Source organism: Vanacampus margaritifer, chromosome 1 (assembly GCF_051991255.1).
Source record: "Vanacampus margaritifer isolate UIUO_Vmar chromosome 1, RoL_Vmar_1.0, whole genome shotgun sequence".
In the NCBI taxonomy this organism is placed as follows: domain Eukaryota; kingdom Metazoa; phylum Chordata; class Actinopteri; order Syngnathiformes; family Syngnathidae; genus Vanacampus; species Vanacampus margaritifer.
This window is the reverse complement of record NC_135432.1, coordinates 28,543,504-28,571,018: the sequence shown is the minus strand read 5'-3', so window position 1 is coordinate 28,571,018 and position 27,515 is coordinate 28,543,504. Positions and strand designations below refer to the sequence as shown.

General features: G+C 39.9%; 3 protein-coding genes across 3 annotated transcripts; 1 reads left to right on the top strand and 2 right to left on the bottom strand.

Moving 5' to 3' along the window:
* Window positions 1-6: 6 nt before the first annotated feature.
* On the top strand, window positions 7-5,770 carry gnat2 (guanine nucleotide binding protein (G protein), alpha transducing activity polypeptide 2). The gene is made up of 9 exons (XM_077545225.1): window positions 7-332; window positions 1,472-1,514; window positions 1,807-1,948; window positions 2,376-2,533; window positions 2,622-2,750; window positions 2,829-2,958; window positions 3,040-3,193; window positions 4,195-4,405; window positions 4,997-5,770. Exons 1-8 carry the CDS (start codon window positions 227-229, stop codon window positions 4,383-4,385), a joined length of 1,053 nt encoding a protein of 350 aa, XP_077401351.1. The 5' UTR covers window positions 7-226; the 3' UTR covers window positions 4,386-4,405; window positions 4,997-5,770.
* gnai3 (guanine nucleotide binding protein (G protein), alpha inhibiting activity polypeptide 3) lies at window positions 5,675-25,653 on the bottom strand. Its single transcript, XM_077545213.1, has 9 exons — window positions 25,078-25,653; window positions 17,889-17,931; window positions 17,383-17,524; window positions 17,146-17,303; window positions 14,216-14,344; window positions 12,869-12,998; window positions 12,630-12,783; window positions 11,411-11,611; window positions 5,675-8,975 (listed from the first exon to the last, which is right to left on the bottom strand). The coding sequence occupies exons 1-8, from the start codon at window positions 25,193-25,195 to the stop codon at window positions 11,421-11,423; spliced, it is 1,065 nt and encodes a 354-aa protein (XP_077401339.1). The 5' UTR covers window positions 25,196-25,653; the 3' UTR covers window positions 5,675-8,975; window positions 11,411-11,420.
* Window positions 25,241-27,460, bottom strand: LOC144035499 (uncharacterized). The gene is made up of 3 exons (XM_077545236.1): window positions 26,932-27,460; window positions 25,594-25,665; window positions 25,241-25,391 (listed from the first exon to the last, which is right to left on the bottom strand). The coding sequence occupies exons 1-3, from the start codon at window positions 27,146-27,148 to the stop codon at window positions 25,366-25,368; spliced, it is 315 nt and encodes a 104-aa protein (XP_077401362.1). The 5' UTR covers window positions 27,149-27,460; the 3' UTR covers window positions 25,241-25,365.
* Window positions 27,461-27,515: the final 55 nt, after the last annotated feature.

Below are 27,515 nucleotides of genomic sequence, written 5' to 3'. Positions count from 1 at the left end.
CTTTCTGCTAGACAAGAGCTGCTGAACCGAGGGTCCCATCTGATCATCGACTCAAGAAGACACCAGCCAAGCCAGAAAAGCTCAAGCACCTCCCATTCCAATCCCCATCCGCTCGGAAATCACCTTTTGGCACGATTAGTGCGACACCAGGATTCTCTGCAACAGCTCACAGAGGGCCGGCAAAATTTCTTTCCTTGAGGATCTTGAGTGTGAGGAGGCAGAAAGAATGGGCGCTGGAGCGAGTGCCGAGGACAAAAAGTCCAAGGAGCTGGAAAAGCAACTCCAAGAGGATGCTGACAAGGATTCCAAAACGGTCAAGCTTCTGCTGCTCGGTAAGTGAACACCTCGAGACTCACCGGGATCTTTCGTGCGGGTGGAGAAAGTGATTGCTTGTCACATCTCATCGCTTTGAATGACATTTTCGGACAGAAGGAAACTTCAGGGAAGTCAGCCTACAAGCAGGAAGTGGAAAAGTCCAAATGTCTTCACCAACAGAGGCTAACAAGGATTCTTTAAGGATTGAGAAAACATTCATTCAAGTCAGCGGTGATGATGGGGTGGAAAAACTCAAAATAGTGTCATATGAAGATTATGATTCTGGCTTGAAGTGACAACCAGCCGGTCTCTACTACTTACTAAGTCACACTTTGTTGGGGGTAATTTGCACACTGGTTTCCCAAATGTTTATTGGAAAGATGGCGCCTGGGCACTCCAGAGAGTGGATGAGAGATTAGACGGCAGCGGTGAGATGAGGCTGCAAATCCAACAACTAAGCCAGCAACACAGAAAAAAGATGCTAATCAAGATACATTTGCAGGAGTCTGATAACATCTTCATCTTTTTACTGGGATATCACAGGAGCACGGAAAGTTTGACAAGAGTGCACAAATTAGCCGCAAAGACGTGTGGGTTCTTATGTAAGGACGTTGGCGCTTAAAAGATCACAGCCTTTGGTCTAAATGAATCACAGCACAGCCAATCCAATTAACTAACGGGTTTAGAGTAGATCTACTTGCGGAGGCCTCTGTTGATCCCTCACACACTAAAATGAACATTTGTTTGACGTTCACCCACTTCACAGCAGACGCAGTTGTCCATCCAAGCAGTGCACCTTCAAATGACATCCCGCCACTGCCTTGACGGTCACCTCACCACATACAATAAATTCAAACAATCCACCGGGATTTTGTTCTTACCTGGATATTGTCAAATTGCTTTATGCATTTGTAAAGCGGTTATGAATGAGAAGACTCACAGTGTCTTTACTGCGTGAATTGTTTTGTAATCTAATGTTGAGATGTGTGTCCATGTGTAACTAAACAGGCAGCAAAAGAAACCACATATTCAATTCAATTTTGGCAAGATTGCTCCTTGAAGTTGCTCGAAAACACATTCTTTTGCTGTTTATGAGTCGAAACGCGTCCATGCTGAAGAAAAACAGCATCTGCTAAACGTTATTCTCTCGTTGCAGGTGCTGGCGAGTCGGGCAAAAGCACCATTGTCAAGCAAATGAAGTAAGTAAACGTACACTGAATTGCATTTATGCTATCATCCGCAATGTGTCAGCACTAAACCATTTTTGGAATCTGATTGGTTGGTTGGCAAAATGTCCCGCCTCTCTGCTCAATAGCTCAATCATCCTCTTGCTCTCATTTGCCAGCACTTATTTGGAGTCAGGCAGTCATTATTGTTTAGAAATGGTGTGAACTTGATTTCTCGTCTTTTCAGTTTATATGGATGTGATCGGGACGAAAACTATGGATCGTTATTGGCTTTGAAACGGTTTCTGATCCACTTTGTGCACAGGATTTTGCACCAGGGCGGTTACACAAAAGAGGAACAGTTGGAGTTCCGAGCAGTCATCTACGGCAACATCCTGCAGTCGGCTCTGGCTATCATCAGAGGCATGGAGATGCTGGGCATCGATTTTGGCGCCCCGTCTGCACAGGTCTCCAATGACACTAAGACCACATGGGCTTTAAGTTACCGTTACAACCTCTGAGATGAAACACAAGACAACCCAGGCCTTATTTGTTTCTTTCCCATATTTATTTTTAGATTACAAAATGAAACAAACCAAAAATCCACGGCTGACTTTTGGACATTCTTCCTAGAAAACAAAGTTATTCTCGACATATTAAACTTAAAATTCCATCAAATGTGTACAGTCTCACCAGTGCAGGAAACACAGATCTTCACACTTCTTTAAATGCAGCTCACTCGAATTTGCACATTATTGATGTTGAGTTATTGAGTTATTGTCAATGTAGCATACAAATATGGTGCTCATCACACCCAACTCTCAATCTTACCGCTTCATTTCCTCATGTAAGTGTTTTGGTTCTGACAGGATTTTCCTTATCTAAATACTGCAGGAGAACGCACAGAAGCTGCAGAACTTGTCCGACTCCATCGAGGAAGGCACGATGCCTCCCGAGCTGGCTGACGTTATCCTGAAACTGTGGAAGGACTCCGGTGTGCAGGCCGGCTTCGAAAGAGCCGCTGAGTACCAACTCAACGACTCAGCCGGCTAGTGAGTCCGCGTCTTCAGCTCTTGAAATCCAAACGGGCAGCAAACTTTCCGTAGGCACGACACTGAGATGTTTGTGTTTATGCTTTAGCTACCTCAACGAAATGGACAGAATCTGCAAACCCGAATACCTCCCTACCGAGCAGGATGTGCTGCGATCTCGAGTCAAGACAACTGGTATCATTGAAGAACAGTTCTCCTGCAAAGAGCTGCACTTCCGGTGAGGGACGGAATTGGAAAAAAAAAAAAACATCCCGCTCCTCAGAAGCCAGACGCTAACAGCCTCTTTGGTGCACAGGATGTTCGATGTGGGAGGCCAGAGGTCCGAGAGAAAGAAGTGGATCCACTGTTTCGAGGGCGTGACCTGCATCATTTTTTGTGGTGCCCTCAGCGCATACGACATGGTGCTGGTCGAGGACGACGAAGTGGTGAGTTGACCCACGAGCTGTGGAGAAATATCCTAAAAAAAACAAACAGTCAGTGACACTCTTCAACTTTGACCGTTTCAGAACCGAATGCACGAGTCCCTCCATCTATTCAACAGTATCTGCAACCACAGGTTCTTTGCGCTGACCTCCATTGTTCTGTTCCTCAACAAGAAGGATCTTTTTGAGGAGAAGATCAAGAAGGTCCACCTGAGCATCTGCTTCCCAGACTATGATGGTAAACCAAAATAATCCCAAAACACGAGTCGAGAGCACCTATGACACCCCATCTGTTGTCAGTTTTACACCAAAGATATAGTTCACAGCCAAAGACCGAGTTAACATGCTAAACTGGAACAAAATTCTCTATGGCTTTGGCTATGGCTGGGATAAAGGGCAAAGTTTATAATGACGTGGGGAGACCGGTTGATGCACACATTAGAGGACAGTGGACCTGAAGAAAGGACAGGAAGCAGAGTTAAGGGTGGCGGAAATGAAGATGTTGAGGCGTTAGGAGTCACCAGGATTGGGTAGGATTAAAAATGAGCTCATCAGAGGGACAGCCAAGGTCAGATGTTTTTTTTTGAGGGGGGGGGGGGGGGGGATTAAAGAGTGCCCACTTCGATGGTTTGTACTACAGAGGTGATATAGTGAGTATATTGGTAGAAGGGTGATTAGTATAGAGCTGTTGGAAGATTTAAGAGAAGGTTGGTGGATGTAATGAGGGAAGACATGAGGGCAGTTGGTGTTAGAGAGGAGGGTGCAGAAAATAGATTTGGGTGGCTGAAAGGAAAAGAAGGAGGAGAAGAAGAAGAACTTATTTGTTCTGCCGGTCATTATTGAATTGAATGTATGTATTTGGAGAAGAGACGATGCACATTAATCAACATTTTACAACGTAAATATAGCCGAGTTAGCTAAGTTAAGCTAATTTTCATTAGCAGTCCTAAAAGATAAGTCTCTGGCGTAGATGGATGAACAAATTCACATTATTTGCAGTAAATAGACAATAATTTCAGGACTAATAAAGTTAATTTGTATAGTTTCTCATGATACACGTGGTAATCTAACAATGGTTGGGAATCACTGAGTTAGCTTAAATACTACTATAGCTGTTTCTTAAAATGTTTTGTCAACATCACGCTATTACATATTCCTACTTTCAAGTAGCTGCCAGCTCTGTGCCCGAGACAATTAGCGCAAATCTTTATAGAATGACTTCATGTCAATGTGTTGTAGGCCCAAATACGTACGACGACGCCAGCAACTACATCAAGGCGCAGTTTGAGGAGCTGAACATGAAGAAGGGCGTGAAAGAAATCTACTCCCATTTGACCTGTGCCACAGACACAAAGAACGTTCAGATTGTGTTCAACGCTGTCACAGACATCATTATCAAGGAGAACCTTAAGGACTGCGGTCTCTTCTAAGCAGAGCCCCAAAGTCGTAGGTATGTGATGACCCAGACGTGACACGGCGCACACACTTCAGTCGGACTCTTGTATCAAAAAGCGAGGGCCATTAAACAACTGCATAAGAGGAGGAAGATCATCAGGAATGAGGTTTCAGCATATTGGATTTTAACGTCACCATCAGTTTGTTAATGGAGCTTGCCGGGATTTTTGGTTCATGAAACCGAAGGGGGAAGAGATTAAAGAAACTGTTAGTAATGGGACAACAATGTAAAATGTTGATTGGGCATTCAGATCAAATTTAATTTGATGAAAACACGTTATCCAGTTCCGGAAAAAAAAAAAATGCTGTAATGTATTCCTACATTCCGTTCATTCCATTCCACTGAATTCAAATTCCATTTTATTCATCCTATATTTTCCAAAAAGATAACCAAATAGGTAGTTTTCTTCGCTGTGCCTTTAACGCAGGCCAAGGGTGGGCAAACCTTTGCGCTTAAGAGTCACCTTGAGTTTTAAACAAAAGCCAAAACAACAACAAAAAAGAGCTAAAATATGCATGTCAAAAAAATGTCATTCTTACTATTCGCAGGTTTTTCTACTATTTCTGCTCTGTCTTGTCATTGCAGAACTTCACTCTGTCCCTCACATACTGGCATTAACTGACAAGTGTACCAATGGAGCAGCAAGGATCCTCCCTATTCGTTGTGTTCATGCCAAGTGACTATCCAATCTCACATTTCTTCCTGCCACAAAGCGCATGTCCAACTGGGTCGAGACTCCCTACTTAACGGACACTCGCGTTTTTACTGGTTCTTCAGTTGCAAAAAGCAGTAGCAGCTGGTATTTGAAGAAGACTTCTTTGCTTCCTTTGCCCTTTCCCGTCAACTTGATTAAGAAAAAGTTCATTTGAATGAAGAAGATACTGAACCCAGAGTTAAAGCGTAATGTTTTCGTGTAGCATCGCTGCATCCTTGTTTTTGTTTTGGAGTACCGTAGTCTCTGTGGTCTTGATTTAACTGTAAAAAGTCGCCGCGCAAATATCTGAAAAGATTTCCAGTGCTTACAGAAAGTCCAGATTACAAATCCAAGTGTATTTAATTGAAAATAGTGTTGATGTTTTCCATACACCTGACATTATACGGAGAAAATTACATTTCTGACGGGCAAACATGTTAGAAAAACATTGTACATAAGAGTAGTTAATTCATAATTGTTTTGAACAACAATAAAATGTATATGCTATATATACTGTATATATACACGCACAGTGTATATGAGAGAGAGAAAGAAAGAGGGAAACAATATCAAAGGGTGATGCTTTATTATTAAAAGGGAATGAAATTTTACAGTTTGTCCTTTCTTATGAAATGTAGAGGCCCGAATTAAAGCTGCATCACACATCTCCCTCTCCCTGTGTTTTTTGTTTTTGGGTACTCAGTCACAGCATCAAGTGGCCACAATGCACTGGAATTAAGGTTGTTGACAGTCTTGCAGCGATTGGGTCCATAAAGTATTAGCAAAAGTCCTTCTTGTTGTCACAGGGTGGGACAGGGAACCACATTTATAGCACATTAAAGAAGCAGAGCCATTTATGACGATTCAATGGGGGGAAGAATGATGCAAAATGTTTGTATTAGCCTTTTCTGGTCTGTTTATTAACATTCCTCCTCCCAGTCAATCCAAAATGCATTTTACTCATAAGACTTGAGTAGGATGTCTAACACAAATTGTATTCCAATTCTATTAGAAGTGATGAAAAACAACAACAACACAAATCAAGCACACCCCTTAGAAGGAACACAATTGTAAGAGAAATGCAGGAAACCCCCAAGTTTGCCTTAGGTGAATAAAAACAATCAAATCCATGACAAAGGTAATACAAATAATTAGAAGATAGATGACTCGCTTACAATGTTTTGATCTCGCTCCTGACTCAGTGTTGTTTGATGCTTTTTGTGCCACAGCTTTAAGGGTGCAAAATTAGGGGATTTTACGTATAGTAATCATGGGCATCGAGTATTGTAGTCAACGAGGGCCTTAAATGAGTCATTGATTCCGAGGTGGCATGTTTATACAATCTTCGGTCTTAAATGCCCTTTAGTAAATTTCATCTTAACCACATTTTGCAGCCATGGGTGATTAAAATATAAAATGGCATCATTCTGGTTGGACTTTTGTCCCAAAAATGGACAGTAATTACAAACACACATCAAAACTGGTTTTGGACTGGATAATACCGGCTAAAATTTAGTTTGGGGATTTAGGGGGAATTAAGCTATTCAATGTGTGTGGACAATTTTTAAAAGGCCGGCTCGTTCCCGGAAATCAACTTGCCAATTCTGTCAATAAGAGTGGGCAAATATGAGGAATGCAGTCTAGAAGCTTGTTGAAAAACATCTGCAACATTCAAGTACATATAGTATCACCATTCCAGCCCGGAAAAAGAAAAGTTCAAATGAATCAATAAAAGCTACAGATAAAACACAATATTGAATACTGACCATGAATGATTGTATGTCAATTATTACAAGTTTATATTCTGCATAATGCAACATTAACTCATTTACTGCCATAAATTCATTAAAAAAAATTTTGATTAAAAATTAGGGGCCACAGGCAATATTTTTTTTAAATTGTAATTAATCGTATGACTTCACTAGTTAACTCACAATTAATCGCAAATTTGATATCTGTTCTAAATGTAATGAAAAAAATTAAAACAAATTGTAGCTTTTTATACTCTTGTTAACAAAAGTGGAAAAAAATTTAAACTAATAGAAATAGTTAAAATGAATTTTTGACGTTTATAGCCGTCAATGGCAGTGAATGAATAAAAACAAAAGAGACGAATGTTAAAAATTAGGGGCGCCAGGTGATTAAAATTTAAATCGTAATTAATCGCATGACTTCATTAGTTAACTCACGATTGATCAAAAATGTTCTATCTGTTCTAAATGTACAATAAAAAAAAATTCTAGCTTTTCATACTCTTGTTAACAAAAGAGGGGGAAAAAATAAACTAATAGAAATAGTTCAAATGAATTTTTGATGTTTTTAGCCGTCATTGGCAGTGAATGAGTTCATAGGGATTCGCAGAAATGAATAATAAATGCGTACCATTAGGTTCATCAATAACAGGGATAATAACATCTTTCAGCATAATGTTGTTTAAAACAATCCGATTCCATGCAAATTTAGTCAACTTTCAACCTGTTCGCTGTGTGTCCGCAAAACATGGAGGACATCTGCATTTCATCAAAAGGAAACATGTTCATTCAACTCAACATTCATGTTTTATTTTTGCTCCACGGAACAATTTCATTGAAGTACTATTCACAAATGAATCAGAGTACAATTTTTTTTTTTTATATCCAATGAGCAAAACTCAGTTGCATCAAAAGTGTAAATACTGTCAGAAGTTACACTATTGAATAGGGTGACATACAGTATGGACAAGATTGCTGAAGTTTCGTCAGTTTCAAAGCCTTGACAGATGTGCACGTGGCCCAACACAGTAGTTAAAGATGTCCATAGCGGTCACAAAATTCCTGTTTTGTTTTTTTCAATATATGCGTCCGTGAAAGTACAGTTTGTTGCCTGCTAAAATAGTAGCAATATTTACATGTGTTAGTTTGCATTCCCTGCTGTCGTCACTGTCGACAGGCACCCTTGTTCATGTCTATGGCGTGTTGTACCACACAGGCATGGGGTCATCATGCTTCAAACGTGCCTCTATAAATAACCTTTGCCATTTACATTACAGCCTTCAGGGCTTTGGAAGTGGCCGTTCGAAGTCTTCAAGGTGGACATCAGCCGTCTGGTGGGAGGTTTTGATTGAAAACAAAACAAAGGAAGGCCATCTTTCTTCCTCTCAACTAATGATGTTAAAATGAGCCAATATAAATGCAGAGCAAAGACATTCAAATTCGAAATGGGAAAAATGGCTGATGAGACTTCTTTGAACAGGACAGGACAAAAAGAATAAAGGCCTCCTTAGTATGAGGTGATAGCTGTGAAACAATAAGGCACAATTTTGATCATTTAGGGGAAAAAAATGGCTTCACTGTTGAGCCTCCTAAGTGAAAAACATTAGTCAAGAAATGTCATAATCTCCCTTTGAGAACGTTAGTGCAGTGATGTAGCTCAGTGTAATACAAAGTCAGATTGTGCTGCTGTGGAATTTATTAGACTTAATAATAAGTAAAACCAGGACCTCTATGTAAAACTGTCCTCTACGTAAGTCACGGCATTCATGCGGTCAAAGTAAGACTGTGAACCAATTTCCAAATTACAGCTATGTAATCCAAATACTTAACCAGATAAAGTGAAAGAACATATCAACTGTTTAAGTGTGGGGGGAAAAAGGTGTACAAGGCTGTCGTTACCTGCCCCGGATGGCAAAGACCTGCACAAACTCAGAGATTGCTTCGTTAGCCGCATTTACTAATCTCAGCCAAGACTAAAACTCGAAGCAAGTCCCCACAATTGTGGATGCAACATTTGCTGCAGACAGCACCAGTTTAGTCCTTTTTGTAAAACACTTTGTACTGCACCTTATGCAGATACCGCATAGCAGCCAAGATGACCAGAGTCCTCTTGTGACACCTGCAAAAAAATAATAATACATCAAATAAGTTTTAGAGAAATTTTTGGACTACTTTGTACAGGAATTGTTCAAATATGTTATTTATCACATGCTGTACAAATTTTAAACTGTAGTAACTAATTATGCCCTTGACGTTGTGCCACTCAAGTCCCAACATACGGTACTGTAACTGACGTCATGTTTTAAAAAGGACAGTCCCGGTTTTGAGCCTTGTGTCCCGACATATGTCGCCAGCCCACATTGTTTTGTCCCACTATTGCACAAGTCCCGTCCCGTCCCGCCGTCTCGTTTTGTTTGTTTGTCCAGTCAGCAAGCCAATTGTTTGGGCCATGTGGCTAAGAATCATGGGAATTGTAGTCCTACTAGCCTAATGCTGCGTCCGTCGGTCAGACCCTATGCAAGCTCAGCTTTTATGGTGGCGTATTTTCCAATTTTACAACTTGGGACTGGCGCGAAGCCAGCTTCAAATAACTGACCGAGCAAAAGAGGTTTGATACTATTGAGTGCAATGACGTATTTACAGCTGTTGAACTGTCAGTCAAGATAGATTTAGCATTAGCTAAAATTCTACAACAACCAGATTGACTAGTGATTAAATGTGTTATAAGCAGTTCCTGGTGAGAATTTATTGTATATTTGATTTTCAGCTACGTGTTCCTGGATTTTAATTTTGAAAATCTGGTCACCACATATCTGCATGCAACCCTCTTACTAACCTTTTTTATCCATTGAGAAAAGAAAAAAAGTGAGCTACATAACTCATAAGTGTCACTAAAACCAATGCAACACCTGTTATCAGAAAATGACATATCAAAGCTTTCTTTGTTTTAATTTTAAAGCTAAATTTGTTCTTGAGCGGTTAGCATAGCAGCTACCACAGCTAGCATGTAACTCTTGAGCAAAACCTCTAACATTAACATTGATTTTCAACTCTGCTGCTGCAATTAGAGTAATGCTGAAATTAAATTAGCATACAAAAAAACAAACTTATACAAATTCATTTGTAAAAAATTAATTACCAATGTTGTTTAAATACAGTAGGCTATAGGTTTTCTAGATGTCTGTCTTCAACAGGGTTGCGCCGAATCGGTAAGATTACAGAATGAACAATACTGAGCTCTCACGAGGGGAAAAAAAAAGGAAAAAAAGAAACAGAAAAAAAACTGGGTTGCGCCAAACAGCACATGACAAATAAAATAAGTTACGGCATCCAATGGAAAATTATTGAGCTGAACAAAATACATAATTAAATAATTACCCAATTTTCCTGAAAACATAATAATAATAATAATAATGACAAAACAATTTTTGTTTTTCCAAAAATGTTGGTGCCTAAATTGCCTTCAATTCTAAAATGATGTCTACGGGGATTGTAATTCTGAATTACAGTAAATATTCCACTTTGAACTTCCAAAATTCAACCTCAAAATACTCAGGTTGAAAGTGAAGGCTTTGACAAGCCTGTTGTTTAGCATCAGAGGTACATTCAGCAAATTGTACGACTCGCCCCTGAGCCCCTGGCTTCAACATACTGTATTTTTTTTCTCTCATTTGTTGCTGTTTGTCTTGGCTCAATTAATTTTGTGCTTGGTTTTGCCAGCCAATTTCTGCCTCCAGTATTAGATTTTGAAAATGTCATTTATTTACTGTCCTGTCTCTCGTTTTTCCAGTCTGCGTCATCTCCAACATTCCAACATCCGACTGTGATAGTATTTGTCAGACATCCTGTCATCTGCAGCTGTTGCAATGCTAGAAGTCACTCTAGATCATGACTATAGGGGTGGAGCAATTTATGCAGCCTAGCATTACTTTTTTCAGATACATTATTTGCGTCTTTGGGCAGCGCGGTGCATCGGTGGTTGGAAAGTCTGCAATCCACTCCAGAGGTCGAATCTCGTGTTTTAAAGTTTTGATGTTCTCCGTGTGCTTGTGTTTGTTTGTTTTCCTGAGTGATCTGGTTCCCTTCCTCACTTCAAAAACACGCATGTTGGTTCATTGAACACTTTAAATTGCTATAATTGTGAGTGTGAATGTTTTTTTTGTTTTGTTTATGGAATATTGGTATCGAGCTGATACTGGGCCTTATTTCTTGCGACGGCGGCTACTGACCGTCCTCTTGTGGGTGATCTAGGATCAGGAACTGAATAGAAATTGCCATTAATTTCATGCAATTTTAAGCAAAACATGCTATATTGGGATTTATGGGTCCTTTTTTAAAATCATATGTCATTGCTGTTTTGGGGAAAGTTTGAAAAGTACTAGTGGTATCAGTACTTGTTATTGGTATCGGTGACTATGCAAGAGTTGAATTGTACTGGGATCGGCCTGAAAATAGTGGCATCAAAAATCTCTCATTTATTTATTAAACATATAAAACACATAACAATAATATTCATCAAGTAACTCTTAGCTGTGAAGTCAGTGCTGCATTGACCTTTGTGGCTTTAGTAGAGCCCGATATCCGTCAGGTTGAGTTTGATGATGACATCAGTGACTGCGTCAAACACAAACTGCACATTCTTGGTATCCGTGGCACAAGTGAAATGGGTGTAGATCTCTTTGCTGCCTTTTTGTTTATTTAAGTCTTCAAACCGGCCTTGGATGTACATCGCTGCCTCCTCGTACGAGTTCTCTCCTTCACACACAGAAAAGGGAAAAACAGCAACAGTGTTGCTTAGACAAAGATCCCAGTCAACTATAAATACGAGTACATTCTGTTAAGGACAGCGAAAACATCATCATGAAAGTGAGACGTTAAAACGGCTCACATGAAATTGTTTAGAGTCAAGTCTGAAATACTGCTGTGTTATGCTGTTGTTTGGTTTGCGGTCACAAGGATGTAATATCAACAAGCTCCACGGGTGGGTGCCTCTTCATTTTAATAGGAAACACTGGTCGGATGCTTACAGGGTCTTAGTACTCACTGTAATCAATACATTGAAGGAAATGATATGAAGGAAGCTTCAATCATAACCACAATTTTTCTGCTTGATGGCGATGCATGCATAAATGGGATTTTCTTTGGTAAATAAAAGCAGCTGGTAAATGTGGATTAAATGTGGATTAAAGTTAGTTTAAAAGTGCAGTTTGACCTTGCATACATTTCCCTGTGTTTGTGTGTATTAAATACTAAAGAAAAAAAAGGACTGCCAGGACATCGTAACTGTCATTCATGGCTATAGATGTCAAAAATTCATTTGAACCATTTCCATTAGTTTAACACCCCCCACACACACTTTTGTCAACAAGAGTATGAAAACCTAGATTTATTTTTTTGTACATTTAGAACAGATATAAAATGTGTGATTAATCGTGAGTTAACTATTGTAGTCATGCGATTAATTACGATAAAAAAAATTTAATCGCCTGACGCCCTAATTTTTTATAATCTTTTTTTTTAATCGTGTCAGGCGATTAATTTTTTTAAATTGTAATTAATCGCATGACTTCAATAGTTAACTCGCGATTAATCGCAAATTTTACATCTGTTTTAAATGTACAACAAAACATTTTTTTTCTAGGTTTTCATACTATTGTTAACAAAAGTGGAAAACATGTTCAATAGAAAATAAAAATACTTCAAATTCATTTTTGACGTCTATAGCCGTCAATGGCAGCGAATGAGTTAATAATGACACACCAGTTCATCCTACCTGTGTACTCCGGGTAGCAGATTGCGAGCGGACTTCTGCCGATCTTCTCCTCAAACAGGTCCTTCTTGTTGAGGAAGAGGATGATGGAGGTGTTTGTGAACCACTTGTTGTTGCAAATAGAGTCAAACAGCTTCATGCTTTCATGCATGCGGTTCTGATGGAAAAGAGAGAGCAAGACAATGACCTCTTACATGTCAATGCACGTTCACATCCGAGGCGGGGAGAGAAAACTAACAAACCATCTCCTCGTCCTCAGCCAAGACCAGATCATAGTCATTGAGGGCGACGCAGAAAATGATGGCTGTGACTTCCTCAAAACAATGAATCCACTTCTTCCTCTCCGAGCGCTGACCTCCAACATCAAACATCCTGGACGCACAGAAACCAAGGCTGCATAAATATCATTTCAGTTTCATACTCTTATGTGAGAATGAGTGTCTCCTTTAAAATTGCATCTGCTGTTACGGCAAGTGAAAATGAGAGGCTACCAAGCTGGTCCAATATATCGCTTGAAATCATAACATCCGACAGTGGGTTCAAGATAAAATGCCATGGAATGCATTGAAATGAAATTATGCACAGGCTTAAAATGCACTGTGAACCAAGGAACAATTGCATTAGTCAAAAACAAAAGAATATTTAATATGGTGAAGGAAAGGAAAGAAGAAAAAATATTCTAACCATATTTCATCTGTCTGCAGTTTTCATTTAATTACGTATAAGATAAATCACATCACATTGTACGCGCTGCATGTTTTCTTCCACTGGTGCACTTCCGTCTCACACTCTGACCTGCTTTTAATGCCACTGAATGTATACAGTATACATATTGGACAGTCTGACATGTCATTCCTTACTGCAATACCACTGACTGCTTGGGATAGCACTCAGTGTGTGTACAGGCTAACGTCATAACCCGATTTGGAGCGCTACCTGATCTGTGACTACATTTGCTGGATTTGATGTGGCACATTGAAGATTTAACCCTAAAGCCAAACATATAATATTAAATACAATACGTTTTGAGCCCTCTATTTCATGAGTATATTATTTCTTTCCCATTAAAATCTTGACGTAAATGATCTGAGACGTGCATTGCACTGATAATCCATTAGAGGGCAGTATCACCCAGCTGACGGCTTTTCCAGTGACCTTGCAAGATCGCCCCAATTGAGAAAGTGGAGACACCTATACTTATTAATAGTGGGACATGTTCTTTCAGATTTGTGGAAATATTAATATGTTTGATATGTCTCTTTATTATTATATTTTTGATAGTTATAAATGTACTAATTTAAAGCATTATGACCGCATGTATCAAATATGACACAAATCAAAAGCGATATGTGGGAGTTGATTTTCAAACACAAAAAAAAGTTTGTTCAAAAGCACCAATAAATGCTCTATTTGCAAATAATCATAATTTTCTCTCATATATTTCATGGTTCAGGCTTTATAGGGTTAAAAAAAAAACATGAAGAACTTGGAAGCCAAGGTTCAAACCCAGAACCTCTCAACTATGAGGCAGATAACCACCGTTCTTTATGGCCGAAACACTGCTAGGTTTAAGTGTAGCATTTACTCACTTAAAGTAGAGATCTTTGAAGGTGAAGTGAGTTTCCACGATGCCTGTGGTCTTGACACGCGTCCGCAGCACGTCCTGTTGGGTCGGGATGTAGTTGGGCTGACACAGCCTTTCCAAGTCATTCAGGTAGCTGCGGCACAAGAAATATGGTCAAAGTGCACTCAGGTCATATAATCGCACTGCAAATCCAAATAGAATCGGTCAAATACATATATAAATAGTTGACACCATTCAACTGCATTAAGAAAACAAAACAACAAAACACATAAAAACGTTTTTAGTTTTGTCTAACCTTCCATAAATAAGCAGGGATAGACCGCCGGGAAGTTCTAGAAGAAGATATTTTTTAGTGGCAGCAAAGTTTGTACAAGCACAGCACACAACCAGTAGTTAGCATAGAAGCTAGCAAAGCCACACAAGTTCAGCCTGGCTGCTGGTCCCCTAATATTGTACATCTCGGTTGACCTCTTAACAGATGATGATGGAAGCTGTTATAAGGTCAAACTACACCATATTGTTGCTTTATTGTGTTTCAAACAAAATCACATTAGAATGTTTGCAAATATGTAAGTGAAGTGAAGATTTTGTATAAGCAAAGTCTCCACAGACTGTTGCTAAATATGGGCTGCTCGTATTTGGATGGCCAATAAACACTGGCTCAGTTTGAGTTGAGTGAGAACAGGCTGACTCCACTGGTCCCTCTTGTCTCGTGGTGGGGAGTTAAAGAGCAGCGACAGATTGCCTGTTTTCAAAACAAAGTGCACGTCCTTCACTGTCAGGTCAGGTCTTCACGGTGAACGTGACACACATTCCACAGAAACACAACTGACTTTATTTTTAATCCTTTGGGCACTTTTCTTAGCATGTTTATAATGCTTGATTACATATTTGAACCTCTGAGCTGAAATATCATTCGCTGTGAAATCTAGTAGATCTCGATAGATTCCATTACACTCACAGGAAATAATTGAAACTCTGTTCCAAGTTCAAAATGTTGCGATCATAAAACCATTATTAACTGCCGTAAGTAACACTGATGTTATACAACAGTAAAGTAAGTAACCGTAACATAATTGATGTTCGAGTGACAGGTGCATTTCAGATGCCGATAACTGTGTGTGTCCCAGAATTAAGTCTCTTCACAAAGTCCAAATGCAACTCGCTTGGTGCTGTACATGTGTGCACCACTTTTTTACTTTTCAGTAAGTTCCATCTGCAGTCCATTTTGTCATCACCGCTAACTTTCTGTCTTTCACTCCCCCACACAAACACATATACACAAGGAACATGAAAACACACTAGTCCTTTAAAAGGACAGTGTGTAGAAATTTGGGATATTTCAATGTTCATTCATTTTAAAAACTATAAATTCAAAAAAATATGCAAAAAAATGGTCTATTCCATCAATGTACTGTAAAAAAAGAAAAAGAAAATAGGCCTACATAATTTTAGGTCTAGTAATCGCTAATTACATTAGCCTATAGGTCGCGCCACACCTTACAGGAAGCTGACATGTTTTGCTGCCATCGTTCTGCTACAGATACCTGAAGGAGACAAACTTGGCGAACATGGTCATTTTTGTTAATCTAGCAAAGTGTGGTCTCTCTGAGGCGTGTGCTTCAAAATGCTCGCGCTTCAAACTTAGGTCATTGCATTCTAATAGTTCACCACTAGATGGCAACAAATTCTACACACTGCCCATTTAAAATGCTCACTTACATACGAGGAAATATATATATATATATATATATATATATATATATATATATAAAACCCTAACCCTAAATAATAATAATAATAACTACAAATTGTGATTACATTTGTTTGTAATTGTTCACAGATAGTCTCCCATTGCGTGGGTGGGTATATGCTCCAAAAACATGCTTGTTAGGTTAATCAAAGCTTCTAAATTGTCCAAATGTCTAAATTGTGAAGGTGGACATGAATGCTTGTTTGTCAAGACAGAACTGTCCACAAATAGCCAGGGAAAAAAAATAGATGTGAGTACCAGAGACCTCACTAAAAATGATATAATTGCCTATATCCAAAGTTTAAACTGTACACATACCATAACGTATGACAGCAAAAACACTTGAATATATTTAGAACTCCTCTGTGACAGAAGTGTGCGTGTACATGCATGTATCACTTCAACAAACACCCTTGACACCTACTGTACTACTTTCCTTTTTAGACAGGACTTTGGTAGCATCTTTTGCGTCATTTGAGGGAGTTTCAGAAAGAGCACTATTTGTGAAAAGTGAACCAACCAGCGGGGATTACTGTTTGTAGCGCTCTGCATTAGCAATATAGCGGATGAACTCACAACAATCTGATTGGCCGCATCAGAAAGAGCTATGAGACAAATGCATGTCATTGCTATGTTGCTGCTTTTTTTTTAAATTGCTTTTCTTATCCAAAATAAATAAAATCCAGTGTTTTGGACTCAACAAGTGCTTGCACTTAGAAGACGAATGATCCAAGTCTTGCTTTCACTGCAGCATTTGCACAATAAATTGCTACATGATAGCGAAATGGCTGTAGGTGTTGCCTCTCTTCTTGCTGAGGAATGCAATCAAGTGAGGAACAAGCGCACACAGCCACCTTTTAAAACAAGACACGTCTTGCCTCCTCTGGGTTCAAGTGGAAACACTGCACCAATGAGGAAGAAATGCTACTCTTATTAAAAGCTGACCAGATGGAACGTAGCAATAATGCTCCAAAAAGATTGATAAGAATGTCACTAGAAACCATTGAGGTTTCCAGTGGAACAAAAAAAAAAAAGGCGACACAAAGTAAAGGTTGAGAAGAGGCAAGACGAAAGCCAGATTGAAATATTTTGTGGCTGCCGATTCAGTCCTGCTTTGCACGGTACGAGAGTTGTGAGTACATTTCAGCGGAACCCGTTAAAAGCAGTAGATAGGATCTCACTATGCTGCCGAGTCGTTGAGCTGATACTCTCGCGATCTGCCGAAACAGGCCCGGACGCCACTGTCGCCCCACAGCCGCTGGATCACGCCGCTGAGCTCCGCCGACATGGCCCCTTCCTCTGCCGAGCTGGCGAGCACAAACAGCTGGCGGGCATCGTCCTGGGAACGCACGCATTCCTTTCTGTCACATACAGCTCATGACACGTACGTTTGCAGTATCTCGCCGTTGTTAGCTCACCGCGCGCGACTCATCGCCAAAGTCTATCTTTAAGCGGCCCATTGCCCGGATGATGGCCATGATGGACTGGATGGTGTTGCTGTAGACCACAACTTTGTACTGACTGCACTCCTCCTCCGAGTAGCCATCTTCGTGAATGATTCTAGCAATAAAAAAAAAAGAGGCAAGCTTTCAGGTTGTATCAATATTTAAAAGTGTGAAGAATGGCTCATGTGGAACATGTTAGTGATCAGCAACATTTCATGAAAGCTGTCATTAGTGCTGGAATTTGAGCTCCTGTGAGCATGCAGCATGTCTAATGTGGGAACTGGGGGAATCTATTCATGTCTTGCCAGGCTATGACTGGCCTCGCTGGCCTTTGTTTCACATGTTGTGCAAAATGGGGGGCTTTTTGCTCTGCCCGGGTGCATCGAAATGAGTCTCTCGTTTCCACACAGATGAACCCTGTTTGTTACCACAGACATTAGGGCGCAAAACAAAATCCACCTTGTGTGTTTCATGCTTACTTCATCTGCTTGACAAGTGTGCTCTTGCCTGATTCCCCAGCACCTGAAAACGACAAGAATTAGATTAGCTCATGTAACGTAGCCACATCATTCAATTTGTACATTTGTATTAAACTTTCCTGTAAAGATCTTTGTGACTAAAAAAATCAGAAGTGTGAAGGTGATGTAGGGGAGAGCGGAGCTAGTTGTATCACGGGTAAGTTGTCACATTGCAATTTTCGGGCGCAACGAAAAAGTGGAATACTAGTTTTGTTTGCTTAAATGGTCAGGGATCGTGTACTGTCGAAGAAGAGAATAGCACATTGTGAGCTGAGATGAGTGCCAGTTATTTGTTATTTACAAATTTTAGCAGCAAATCATGTGGACTCGTGAGAGGAGAGATTCAGTCACTGCTCTGTTTTAAGCTAATTTTAAGCTAGACCAAGTATTAGCCAACATGGTAGTTTGGGGCAACTTGTCTCAGTCATTTTGGGGTTTGTTGTCACATATGCAAAGAATGGGCCAATAAAAAATGCACCTCTCGCAACTACGCTTGCTAGAATTGTTCTTCAGATGATGAATCTGAAGAGTGAAGAAATTAGTTTTGTTTCATTGTTTAAAAATGGATGTTTATGAAAATATTTTAATAAGGTTGAAAAGTTCCTTAGTGCTACTTTAAGGAAAGCAAAAAAGGCATTTGAGGCTGAGAGCTATGACCTATATGCCAGCAGTTTGTACTTTTATCTAGTTCATAATATTTTATGTTAAAGTTTGCACAATGTCTATGGTAAATTTTCAAGATCAATGATAAACAATTTCTCTGTCTGTGAAAACAAACAAAAAACAGGAGAGCAAGGATAATTTTGTTAGTTGCAAAATCCAATGTGACATCTTACCCCATATAGTGTGACAACTTACCCATTGGTGGGGCAACATGTCACATGTTCACTCCCTCTATTTGATGGCTTATAACTCTGTACTGACACAAAGTATGAAAATGACACCTGGTATACATTTTTTTTTATATATATGATGTATTGATTCCAAGAAATAGATAGGAGTATAAAAAGTGAAACAACTAGCCCCGGTCTTCCCTACTCTGTCTGGTATACATTGTCATAAAGGTTTTATGTTACCCAAGAAGTCCTATGCTAACGTAAACCTGATAATATAATGTCACAGAGAAACCACTGAGGCAGACAAGCAGCGGCTATCGTTGCTGTCCGAGTCTCCTCTGCGGGAAGAGAGAGAGAGAGAGAACGATTGTGACGGTTTACGCAAATGATTTAGACATTAGGGATGTTGCAATGAAGGGTGGGAGAATCACTTCCCATGACAAAAAAATTCAGAATTTCAACATGAAGCCACACAGGATGCATCTGGCTGACTGAGCATTTTGCTTCCACTGGAAGGATAAGAAGAGAAAAACACAACAAACCGGTTTGCCTGCACAAAACATTTTCTATTGTAATTAGAAAATGTGATAAAATAATAAGATTAGTAAAAAAATAAAAAATAAAAAATCATGCTTATTTTATTTACCATTATTATAATTGTGGTGACTAATGGCTATTGGCTAGCAAGTTTGTCACACAGAATTGAGGCTCAGGGTTCTAAACTTGGTTTAGGATACCATGTGTGGGGTTCGCATATCTCCCTGAAAAATCTCAATTGTTTGTAGGTGTGAATGAGTATAAATGGTTGTTTATGGGGGGGGTGGGGCACCCCGCCTCTTTCCCCAAGTCAGCTGGCACGGGCTTCATCTCACCTGCAACCCTAATGAGGACAAGCACGCAAATGGAAGGATGGTCCAAAATGATCCCACAAAGAAGCTGTGCTCTTATTGGACTCAACGTTAGAAAGAAGGATGTAAATAAATATATAAGTAAGTAATGTTATTGACTGACACCAACAATATTGTAACGCAGAAGATTTACAAATAAATAATTCATATTCATTCACTGTATGTTCCACTATAACATCCCACACCACCTGCCAATACCATCAGTGGGCACTCCATGTCACGACCTTGAATTACAATTCACAACTGTAGGGGGAGCAATGTAGCATTAAATTTAATGATTTTTTAATGTATTTATTTATTTTTACTAGCAGTGGCACCCAACATAAGGGGAGAGGTGAACGGTGTCCATATAAATATTTAATGCAAAGCTCTGCTGTGTGTATAAATAAACATTTTCCAAATCAATATCGTGCTGTTTTTGGAGCAATTATCTTCACGTGTGCTTGCCTGACTTCCTGTTTCTTTCAGCTCCCTGTTCAGGGGCTTGTGTAAGTCAGATCTTATGTTTGTCATTCAAACAGCTTAGTGGGTGTGACGGGCGTATACCAATATTTCCATGGGGAGAGTTACATTACTGTCTGTCTGGCAACAAGAAAGAAAAAAAAAAGCAAGCTTTTCCACTGATCTACATTGTTATCCCTACAAGATCAGCACTCAACTACCAGGCTGCAGTACCAAATGGGCCATCTGGTACCGCATCACACAGAGAGACTGAACAAAAAACATTTGATAGATCATTAGATTTTGAAAAAAATAAATAAAAAGTTGTAATTTGAGAATCAGGTGCATCTGCCTGTGCTTCTATTCACATCAATTTGCTTGTATCATCCGGCTCAGTGAAGAGAAACAAGCTCACTAATTTCCCATTGCGGTAATTGCAACAACACATTTAGTGTAATGGTCAGTTGTGTTTTCAAGATTGACAGTACTTCATACTTTTACAGCCGTTTGCTAATTAGACCTACGGTTAATGTTCACTGACAGGGGTTAAACCCCCAAAAGTTGATTGTGCAAAATGCATTGAAGCGTGTCTCTGGTTCCGTCCCATTCGCTGCATTTTTGGGTGATTATCAACCGTGGCCTCCTGCCAGACCATCTTTGCACAGGCATTCACAGTCGCCCAAACGGACGCAGGAATTACCACCAGGGCAGATTTAACAAGAGTTTTTGAGATTTTATTTTTTTTTTTGTGGCAGGGATGAATTACGGTTTGTGGTCTAACGAGACACTTTTCATTGGTGGGATGTGTTATCTTTCTATCTTTGGGGTTTGGTGCAGCAACTTCCTGTGGCCCTCTTTGCCCCCCCCCCCCCCCCATAACGCTCTTGATCCTGCACCATCCAGGAGGGGAAAAAAAACCTCGCTCCTCAACATTGTGTTCACAAGCATACAATGATGAGCTCTCGATATTGCACCAGTGCACAAACCTAAGCCGACGTAAGCGTTAAGCAGTTGGGAATGCATCTGTTTGTCTTCATGTGAAAGCAATTTGAGGTTTGATTTTTCTTATTATGCTAAACTCGAGGAGCTGGTTTCTGAGGGATGTCCTAGCAATAGCCATGCTCAAGTCTATGAAGAATGCTTCTAGCCTATCTTTCAGATCAAGCATCAAGAAAAAAACAAATGCACAAGATAAAAAAAAATGGAATGGAAAAACAGCCTCTGTATAGTAATGATAATTCCTGTTTCAGGAATGTCATACAGAAACAAAAATAAGAAATAAGTAGGCCAAGGACCAAGTCTACAAAACATAGATAGTGTCTTGACTCTCCTGTTATGAACGTGCTTTTAAGAGTATTATCATTTTTGTTTAAGACTCATTCATGATTATCATTTAATATTACAACATTTAGAATAAACTACAACAAAGCTCTTCTAACAACTCTAGTATGGTTTATTTTGACCCACCATTACAGATTATGGATAAACACTTCTTGCAGATTTTCATCATTGTATTTGTGAAAAAATAAGCTATGCTTTATGTATCCATGGTTTCACTTCATAGCAACTGCTGACAATGGATGATTTGTAAAACGTGCATTGCCACTCACCATCTTGCATTTTAATGAAGTGTGCAATTAATTGTGCACAGTGGATATAAAAGTCTAAGCACCCCTTTTCAAATTACAAGTTTTTGTGATGACAAAAAATAATAAAAGAAATCTTTTTTTTTATTCCACCAATAATATGACCCGCATCCTGTACAATATAAAATCAAATCAAGATTTTCGAGTGGGGAAGCAAAAACGAAAAACTGAGATAATATGGCTGCACAAGTCTGAACACCCTCTGAAAGTGGTGAAAGTGTTCAAATTTTGTAATTTACAAACAAAATCAAGATAAATTTGAGTCAGCAGTCAGTGCACACCTGCCCCCATTTAAAGTGCCTCTGGTTAAGCTAACAAAGTTTATCTGTTCTATAGTAGGCTTTTCCTGGCATTTTTGTATCGTACATATTTTTTTCAATTCAGTTTTACAGGTTACAGGTCACATTAAGTGTGAAAAAGGGTTTAAAATGTTTTTAGATAATAAAAACCTGGCATTTGAACAAGGGTGTGTAGACCTTTTACATGTGCTGTTGATCTCAGAAACATGTTCCCATGTAATCAGATTGCAAGAAATCATGTTACAGAAGTTCTACTCCAGAAAGGTCCAGGTCACTCAACGGCGACGCAAGCTGTTTTTACATACAGCGATCTGTCTATATGGAATTTCAATGGTCCAACATCTCCTATCCCTAACATAAAGTAAAAAATAAACGGTTAAGCAGTTGATTTGCAGTGTTGGATAACCTGCCACAGTTTACCTGCCTGTCTTACCACCTACCTGATGATCTCTGACTACTGTATGTTTTTGAGTCTACATACCCACCGACTTTGGTTTCCTTGGCATGGAGAGTCAGATTTAAATGAGCTCTGTAAAGCCAGCCGCACATGCCCAGTCAATCGCATCCCAGAGTGGGCAAGGTCGTCCAACTAGTTTTCGACTGTCAGCAACTACTTTGGTCTCAAATATCCAGTCTCTCGTATTCTCTGCCGACAGAGAAAAATATAGATAGAAAATCCCTGCCGCTGTAAAGCATTGTTTCGAATAAGAACGGCAGGGGTCACAGTTTTTGTTGCAGTGAGAAGGTGGGTAAGCGACAGAGGTGTGAAATCCAGGGAGCTTGTTTACCTGCCGGTTAAGTAGAAGCATCTGTGGCCAAATTGTGGCAGGGGTTTTACTTTCTGGACCTGGATTTGAGCCATGGCGAGGCTAATCCTTGTGATATTTTCAAAAGTTGAAGTGGACAGAAATAGAAAGGGGGCAGAAATTTAAGTGGCGATTAATCGCCATTTTTGGACATTATGTGCAACGCATGCACAATGACTTTGAATGGACAAAATCTGTCAGGTTCCTTCGTGACTCCAACCAAGATATGGCAAGAGGGAGGCTGGATTGCTGACTGGAAAGGGAAGTTTTGAGTGTAGTTACCCAATTGATAATGAAAATGCAAACCTAAAAGGAGTTTTTGAGTGAAAGATGGCCGGATTATCCCTTTAGTCCATCCATTTCATTTCCAAGGTACCTGACGTTCACGGCCAGCTGACTTTGTAGCGGCAGTCTGTTTGGATCACATTTCGGCTAAATGTCAGAACGGCTGATGTACTAATTGGTTGTGGGTAACATCTTATTTTCTGAGTTGAAGCTTTGTGTAACTTCTCATCTTCCTCACTGCTGTGACGTTTAACATCCAAATATGTAGAGTTGCATTTATAGGTCAAGTCAACAGGTCCTGACAAGAGATGATAAGCAGAACCAACGTCCAACAGGCAACTGACATACACACTTGGAACCGAAAAGAGGTCACTGCTGGTTTATTTGGAAAGCTGATTTCCGAATATTTCTGTTTAGAGAGAAAGCATTGCCAATGCACAGAGAACTGTGGCAGTCAACCAATTCTTCACAGCTCCTCATCAACAGCGTCAGTACGTGTGCATGCTAACATGGACACTTTGTGAGTGCACCGAGCCTTCTTCAACCACTACTCTTTCTTTCTTCTTGGCATGTGTGTACCCTGCTAGCTTAATTAGACATTAAAACATACAAATAATCACTCTAAAAACAATTGGGTCAAAAGTAACCCAATTCTAGATCAATAATGGACCGATCCACTTTACGGGTCAATTTGACCCAACTTTCTGGATTGTTTTATACAAAAATGACCCAATTTTTTGACCCAAGTTGTTTTTCACCTAAAGACCCATTTCTTAAATCAAAGTTGGGTCAAGATGACCCAAGTAGAGGATCGGTTAATTTTTTACCCATGGTTGGGTTATTTTTGACCCAACTGATTTTAGAGTGATTGATCCATATTTTGTGCACAGATCACACTTTTCCTTGGAACATCTACATGTCGTTTACTCTACGGCAACAATTTTTACACACTCGTTTGGACACAAACGATGAACACAACAACATTGACCAATTTTACCACAAGGGAGAGCAACTCCAGCGTGAGTGAAGCCCAGGAGATGTCAGGTGTCAGGTTGTCTATACAACCGCACATTTTCCATTTAGTGACAAGAATACATGTGAAATCGAGTTATAAAACTTGCAACTTACAAGTTAGCCGTTGCTTGCATGGCTGATTTTTGTTGGCCGCTCAGATAAACTGAAGAAAAAAAGTAGCCATTCTGCGACTGTGATGCCCTCACAAGTGGGCAAGGTGAGCCACAGTTGTTGATGCTGTTTTAGCTTTTTTAGTTAAATTTTTTTTTTTTTACAGAGACAAACTGTCAAAACACACAAATACAGAATGTGAAAACGCCAACAGCCCTGACACTCAAACGCAAATGCTCACTAGGCCACGCCCATCAAAGGGACACATCCAACACACAAATTCTACGGTCGGAAGCCTACATACAGTAATTACACTTTATGAAACCTACCACTTTATATCTTTATATTCACTTTTATCATATTTTTTGTGGGCATTTTATACAATTGCTACAGCAGTTTTCTTTCTTAAAAACATGTAACAAAACAATTATTGTTATTAATCCTTAACGCTCTTTTGACGGGCTTATTTGGGATAATTGGCTTTATATAGTAGTATGTTGAGTTACAAGCTTGTTCACGGAACGAATTAAACTCCAAAGTCAAGGCACCACTGAATGTTTAGGAAGCTTTTGATCCCGAAGTGCTCATGCATTGCAGATTTGACTGCAGCTGGTCGTGGCCTACTTGTACCACACACATCACCAACAGCATCTGGTTTACGCCTCCAAAACTCAAAAGAAGAAGAGACATCTACTCCATACCAACACACTTCAGTTCAATCTTACTGAAACGCGCAAGTTAGCGCACTGTCCACCGAGGTGAGACGTGGTGCGTTCAATGACCGAAGGACAAATCGAAACTTACCGAGCAAAAGAAGCTTCACTTCTCTCAATAACTTCTCCCTGTCTTCTCGCAGGTTTTTATCGATCATCTTGCTCCTTTCCACCGCAGCTTTGTCTTCGGCGCTGATGGTGCAGCCCATTGTGACTTTTAAAATTACTTTTCCCGATGTCGTCGCCTGGTGTGTGTTTTTTTCTTCTTCTTCTTCTTCTTCTTCTTCAGCGGCTCATGAGTCGCGGGGAGAGACACCGAGCTGTGAGGAGAAAGGCGTTGGCGAGCTGCTCTGGCTAACTCAGAGCTTTAGTCCGATGCTCAACTTCTTGTCAGCCACAAGTATCCTCCAAGAGAGGGCAAGAAAAAAAAACGCGTTATAATTTGTGCTTTTCAAATTGTTTGGAATGACTATAGCAGCAATTTGAAGAACATAAAGTGACGAGCAAGTTGTTTTTTCTTCCACCTACAATTTTGACCATAAACAATAAAATATGTATTAAAATATTTTTGAGTATAATTAACGATTACAAATAAAAATGACTGTACTTTCGCCTTGAGAGTGACAGTGGCTGCCGCTGCGCAGTCGCGCCCTGGTCATCCAGCTGATCCAGATGCGAACTGAAAGCACACACACAGGAGGGGGGGAAATGTGGGCCATTCCTAAAGGCTTGATGGGAAATGTAGGCTACTAGTCCAAGGGAACAACAACAACAACGTAGCACTGGCTGTCCATAACAGATGTTTGTCCTGTTTCCATGAACTAGCACTTGGGATCATTTGACAACCAAATACAATGCAGCATGGCTACGTGTAGGCTATAATTGCCAGAATGTCGCAGTTTAAGAAACCATTTGAAATATCCAACCACGTTGACGAGTCGAGTTTGTGTGATGTGACAGCAGCCCCTAGCCGTTTTTAGCATAACTGCAACACAGATTGTGAATTTATGAATACCAGCCCGTACATTTCAATAAAATTATGTTTCAGCTAATTTGCTTTTATTTCCTTGGCATTTAAAATTAAACAGGTTAACGTGTATGATAGGCAACACTGGTTAAAACATCTGCATCACAGTCACAAAGTTTTGAGTTTGAATTTCCACTTAGGCCATCTTTTGCACATTTTTGCAGTTTATTTCCCGGCACTCCAGCAATTTCCCAATTTTCCAAAACCTTCATGATGTTCACCGAAGACTCTAAAACACAGGTGTTGAGCTTAAGGCCCCACAAGCCAGTCATTATGTTATTTTATGTAACTAGTGAAAGCTTGTCACACTTTTTAAATAGCTTATTTTCAAAACTAGTCATAAAAATGATCATAATCAAATACAGGGGTGGTTAGAAAATGTGATGGTGCAGTTATAAAGTTTCCACATGGAACATTTGCCGTAAGGGAGAAGAAGTGTAACTAAATTCCTCCTGCTTTGGTCACACAAACAAACACAGGGCAGCTCAGGTTTTGGCCAGCCATGTGCTTTGGTTGATGTCACACTTGTGAACACATTTGAAATGACACCTAGTAGCATAGCAGTGTGTGAAAATGCATATACCGGTATTTAGTGTGGTACAAATGCAATTTTGTCCATCAGGTAAAGCTAAAGGAAAAAAGAAAAACGCGTTTTGAAATATTAATAATTGACACTATTCAATTTTTACACAGTAGGTAAGCAGTTTGTTTTGCCTTCTGTTTCTTACTGGACTTAGAGTCATCAATAAACCAATTATCTTTCTGGATTGGGGATGGAATCATCTCAAGCCCATGTATAACACATAAACCCAGAAAACCCAGAGCTGACATTTGAACCCAGAACCTTCTGATAGAACAGAGAGAGCGGGAGAGATGGTGATGCCAACATGCCAAAGGGGATGTCATGATTGAATATACCTTCACGCTGCTCCATAGTGGCAACGTATCTCCTTGAGAACAATAGCAGCAGGTCACAAAGGTCATCCTGTTTGAACTGCTTCTGTGCGCCACAGGAGTTGCCCTCCATGGCTACACATAAAAGCTGTGAGTCACTCTGTCTGACGGGGCGCGGCGGCACAGGGGACTGGAAGACAACACACTCCGGAAGTAGGGGATGAGCTTCAGGTGGAGTCATGGCGGGATCTGTGCTCTGTTTCTAAATTTCATACACGCACGCGCACACACACACACACACACACACACAGAGGAATGAGACAACTGTGACCAGATTTCGATGTAGAATATGAATGGTGGACGTAAAACAACAAGCATGACTTTGCGGCTCTATATCCACGTCTAGAGCAAGCGTGCCGGTTGTAACTGTGTGCATGGGTGGGATATTTCTGCAGATGTACACTGATGCATGTCATTTGCGCTGTTGTGGGCGTGAACATAGCCAACTTGCTTCAAGGCCAATGGAAGCAGATCCTCGCATATTCTATCCGCATCTGCCTGCACCTTGATAAAATTCACCCAAAAAGCATGTCAGACACCTTCAAAAT